The sequence below is a fragment of the Sinocyclocheilus rhinocerous genome, unplaced genomic scaffold, assembly GCF_001515625.1.
Source record: "Sinocyclocheilus rhinocerous isolate Xijiao unplaced genomic scaffold, SAMN03320098_v1.1 scaffold241, whole genome shotgun sequence".
NCBI lineage: Eukaryota > Metazoa > Chordata > Actinopteri > Cypriniformes > Cyprinidae > Sinocyclocheilus > Sinocyclocheilus rhinocerous.
Genome location: NW_015659312.1, coordinates 1325439 through 1331071, shown reverse-complemented (window position 1 = coordinate 1331071; position 5633 = coordinate 1325439). Strand labels below are relative to the sequence as shown.

The 5633-nt window shown below is 35.0% G+C and overlaps 1 protein-coding gene across 1 annotated transcript in view; it reads right to left on the bottom strand.

Moving 5' to 3' along the window:
- Positions 1-3335, bottom strand: part of LOC107723492 (nibrin-like) — a 16172-nt gene extending 12837 nt beyond the window's left edge. Inside the window, exons 1-3 of the mRNA XM_016532141.1 lie at positions 3196-3335; positions 1889-2010; positions 749-876 (exon numbers count right to left, since the gene is read on the bottom strand). Of these exons, the coding sequence (XP_016387627.1) occupies positions 749-876; positions 1889-2010; positions 3196-3226 (281 nt within the window). The 5' untranslated portion in view covers positions 3227-3335. The remainder of the gene's footprint in view (positions 1-748; positions 877-1888; positions 2011-3195) is intronic.
- Between the last annotated feature and the right edge of the window lie 2298 nt (positions 3336-5633).

Below are 5633 nucleotides of genomic sequence, written 5' to 3'. Positions count from 1 at the left end.
CTGAATGAGAGAGAGAGAGAGAGCGAGAGATGCAGAGCGTGTGCAGAGCAGGGGGACGCGAGGAACAATATTAAGAACCGCTGCTTTAGAGCATTGATTTTGAAACTTGTGAATCCATTAGAATCGTTAGAAGACAGAATCGCGATTCATGTATGAATAGATTTTTACGTGCACCTCTAGTTTTCTCTTCCTCATCTCTAAAGCAGCTCGCCCCCTTTGCTGCCTTTTCCCGAGGGCGGGGTTTATCTGGGTTTGTGATGTCACGAACCCAGGAAGTAACTCGTTGTAGTCCCTACGAGCCGTTTTTGTAGGCATTAAACTGCCAGAATTTTAAAAGAGGATATCTCCGTTTGCATTGAACTTTCAGCTTCGTAACTTTGCAGATATTGTTTATGCTCAAACAGCAACATTACACACTAACTAACGTTAAAAAAGTGAAATCGCAATGAACCACCCCTTTAACTGTACTAAACAGCTCATTTTGCTGCTTGATATTGCAAACTGGTGTGTCTTACCATTTTATTTTAATATATTATCTTAATTATGAACAGACTGGTTTGTAGCACAAGCAGTTTTACCATTTACTGCACTTTCTTATTCTTCTTGTTATTTCCCTACAGCGGCTAATGAACCGGAAGTCTCGCACATTCACAGAAAACGGCTTACTTCCGTGTTGAAAAATAAGGTGGATAAACTGCTTCTAAAGCATCCTCACATAACACACAGGAATGTGTAGCTACATACAAACCTGAACTTGCTCTGAAAGACTCCGAATGTGATTTTGTCTCCTGTCTGAAGGATCTTTGTGGAGCCAGTTTCAAGCTTCTCACCATTGATGAAAGTGCCATATTTAGAGCTGTCCTTTAGAGTAACCGCCTGCCAACAGAGGAAAAACAAGAAAGCACCCTATCAGCAAGCTATAACTACATAACGGACTCAGTGAAAATTTAGATTTACACTCTGAATGTAGGTGGCACTTACAGAAATGCATTTAAATGTAGAAATGTATTTAAATGTTAACGGCTTTTTGTCATTTGAAAAAAAAAAGTTAATAAACTTGTTATTAAGAGGACAGCACTGAAGTTTGCTCATCTGTTCAACCTGTTTTTGTAATGTAACATAAAAACTTCAGCAAATATTGTGATATAAAAATGTGATAATGTCACATGCCTAGTTTGAACTGGTTTACTATAGTACATGCCACCTTTAATTATTTAAAAGATGATGAGTGATCTTTCAAAGCACTAAAATAAATAACATGGACATGTGAAAGTCTTTTAACATAATTATATATTGAACAAGGCCATTCGAATAAAACCAATATTCTCAGTTATGCCTTATTCTAATAACTTTTTTTTTTCAAAACTTTCCAAGAAGTTATTAGTAATATACAAATATAATTTAATGCATCCTGAATTCAAATAAGTAGCCTATTTCACAGCAAGAATGACTTACTGAATTCGCAGTAAGAGTGACTAAGGGAAATAATGACGCACATGATTACGGTTCTGCTGTGTAATTAACAAAATAATAAAAAACAATTAGTAAATAAAAATTTGATTACTTAGTGAAATACTTCCCACAGCACTGCCTTTGAGATATTTATGGAAAGGCTCTAAGAGAGCCATGGAAAAACATAGCTAAGATGACTTTTGTTAAGTTAACAACATAAAAGTCAATGGCATGTTAAAAAAAATTGCTATTCATATTCTCTTATCTCAGAAGCTCTACAAACACCTATCATTGTGGTTTATGTATAAGAATGACAGGGAGACCAAGTACAAAAGCATAAATAGTGGGCTACCAAACATCCCTTCATTGAAGATGCCCTTTTTTTCTTAGGCATCATTATATGGAGATATATCCCCTCATAAGGGGAGTTACTCACCTGCTGAGTGACAGTGAGGTTGGCGTGCACACGGCTGATGGACTGATCATTGGACAGCAAGATCTCACAGTTCTTACGGCCGACCACATACTCCTGACCCAGGAACAGAACGATACTTTCCCCTTCAGAAACAAAAAGGACTGGAATAAATTAAAGCATCCCAACCTATACAGATTATAATTACTGGAAATGTGCAGATTTTATGACAAAATCTGCCCTCTAAATAATAATAACAACAATAATAAAAAAGTCAGGATTTCATGGGAGCATTTTTACACCTCTCAGAAAGATGATGTCTGCATCAAAGCTCCATTAAAATAAAGCATGTAAAACAGCTGTGGAATACAAAAGAAGGTATTTTGAAGAATGTTGGTAACCAATCAGCTTCAGTTCCCATTGACTTCCATTGTATGGTTTTACACCTCTCAGAAAGATGATGTCTGCATCAAAGCTCCATTAAAATAAAGCATGTAAAACAGCTGTGGAATACAAAAGAAAGTATTTTGAAGAATGTTGGTAACCAATCAGTTTCAGTTCCCATTGACTTCCATTGTATGGTACAAAAAATATATAATGGAAGTCAATGGGAACCAAAACAGCTTGGTTACCTACATTCTTCAAAATATCTTCTTTTGTGTTCCACAGCAGAATAAAAAAGTCATACCGGATTATAACGACATGAGGGTTAGTAAATTATGAGTTTTACATTTTGGGGGGTAGACAGTAGACTATCTGTCTTTTATAGTAAATCATGATCACAATAAATGTAAAATGTGACATTTGTGACAAGGGTGAAACCAAGAGCCCTTTTTTGAATAGCAACTGATTGACTCACATCATAAAATAAATTACAATGTACGGTAAGTACAATTTTACTGGGTCTTCTCTTACTGAGAAAATTAGTAATTTCAACTCTAGTTACAATCGTTACCAGGAACAAAACAAATACTCTCACTAACTTAACTGGTAAAATCTGATGTTAGAATACTGAATGTCATGACACAGCCTACAGTGTAATTATGTCTAACTCATATGTAACTCAACCTCTCTATGCCTACGCATGACAAAAATTATACTATAAAACAGTTTAACTAAAGAAATGAACGCCTTGTGAGATATGAGGTGAAGCTGTATTTAAAAGTCCTTAGAAGTCATCCCTTAAACATAAACACGTTATGTAAACAAGAACACATTACATGAGCATTGTTACTGCTGTACAGTTGGTTTATAGTTGGTCTGGATTATACATACTGCCGCAGTGCACTAAAACACTGAATAAACGAGTCATTTTGCACAGAAAACATTACCTCTAGATTCGGTTGGTTGCAGTTTCCACATTTCAATTCTTGTCGCTTTCTACCGAATCAAAACTTATCAGTTCTTATATTGGGGCTGTAAAACTGAACTGTACGAACTGGCGCGCAACATTTACATCTTCATGTGCGACGTAAGAAACCTCAGTTTCAAAATAAAAGTAGGCTACTACGTGCACATAATACGGGAATGGGAGGTTCAGTTCATTTCAAAGAATCGGTTCTTTCAAACATTTCGTTTCAAAGAACAAAGATTCTTAGCGTCTTGATGTATTTACGTCATTGCAGTTCATTGCCTGGGCTTTAATAATAGTGATTTGTGAACATGTCGTTCAGCACAGGGTAAATATAATAATAAATTAATAAAATCGGATATAACATTAAATTAAATGGAGCTGCACAATTAATCGAAATAAAACTGAAATAGCGTATATCACATCACGATTATCGAATCAAAGGTAGGATCTTTGTTCTTTGTGTCTGGATGTCTCAGGAAAAATATTGGACATTTTCATATGAAATGAAATGTCATATCGCAGTTCACAACATTTTGCCAAGTGAAACCACTGGTTCAGCACAAGGAGCTCTAGCTTCAGTCCGGTTTCGTGAACCAGTTCAAACGATTCATTTAAAAGATATGACTCAGAAGAACAATTTATGCACAGATCAGACACTACTTCTCACCAGTGATTTTTACCTTTCGAAAATCTAAATGTATATTTTTGAGTGTTGAAAAAGTAGAGATAACACCTGAGAACATGATAAATTTGATGTGTATACATTTATTGTTGTGATTTTACATAACTTGCATTAAAAGTTCATGAAGTAGAGCTGTTTAAAATGTTCTTTTTAGGCATCATATTCCCAGAATAACGGTATTTTCATCAGTCCGTGTAGAAGTTGTTTCATAAATAGTCCATACAATTCTTAAATTAATTAAAATATTCCACTAGGCCATAACATGTCAGTGTATGCAATACAAGAGGTAGAATATCAAGCTCTTTTTCAGACTTGGTTTCAGTGCTTTAAAGTTGCAGAAGTGTGTGAGGGTAAGAGTCCGTGCATCAAAGTTATTTACATATAGTATTAATGCATTATTTAGCAACATTGCTACTGATTCAAATCCATTAGCTAGCATTCAAAAGCACTTCTAAACAATTGACAACTGCAATTATTCCTTCAGATGTACATCCATTTCCGAATACAACAGAGCCAGATACAGCAGACGTCCGGGGCTGTCTTTCCAATGTATTATTCCCAAATTGTCCGGAACATTGAAAAATCCTTGAACATATCAGATCGACAGGGTTCATTGTCTCACTTCCAGTGAGAGTTCAGTTTTCATAGGTATCGTTCAATACAAGGTCCCAACTTCCTGTAATAGTTCAATGTCTACATAACTGTGCAAGTATGTTTATTGCCACAGAATCATCTGGATTATAAAATCCAAAATTCCCTCAAACATTTCTTTGCATTAGTGGCATCTAGTTTTGTCACAAGCATGTTTGTGTATCTGTGTGTGTTAGTGCATTTGGTGTTCAATCAAAAAAAGAAAACAAGCCTTCTCAATACATGCAGAGGCATTCTAGAAAAGTATTACACAGGCTGGGAAGCTAGAGTCCACACCATGAGAGACAGACAGACGCAAAAGATCAAAGCTCCAATTAAAATATCTTGTTTTAAAAAAAAAAAATCTGTTGAGACAATGCGAGGTTAAAACAGCCGTATTATTTATGTAAGATGATTTTTGAATTATTTATGGTCAGTTAGTGAAAAGCGTTTGGTGGCTTGTTACAAAAGAGTTAACACCACATTTGAGTGTGTATGTTTGCAGGGCCGTAACCATCATAGAAACCCCGCAATCCAATATTTAGAAATGGCCAAACTGTCCCTCCCAATATTTGATATTCTTTATGTTGCTCTGTTTGTTGTTAGGATGACAAAAAGTTTTAAAACATTACATCTTAGGCTGTTCTGCCTCAGTGGTCTAACAGCTCTCATCAATGTCAAAATGATTGAGATGGCCTTTAAAAACCAAGAAGGCAGTCCTCACTGTTCAGATACTGAACATGAATTCCAGCATGATGCTTCAGTCTTTAACAGTGAAAGAATGTGAGGTAATTTGAAAGTAGTTAAACATTTACTATCTGACAACTGTTTTAAGACCGAAATGCTAAATGACTGACAGTAAAATCCAATGATGCACATTTTTTTTTCATTTTCATTTTGAATTTCTGAATCATTTCTGTGATTCAAGTAATGCATAATTGAATGTGACGAAATATGAAACATTTTAAATTTTCAACATATTAGGCATACGAAAAAATGAATGTGTGCCTATTTTAAATTAAAATAATATTTGCAAATATTTTACTTTTACTGTTACTATTACTTCTTTTACTGTTCTTTTTCTTTTTGTTTATTCCCTTAAA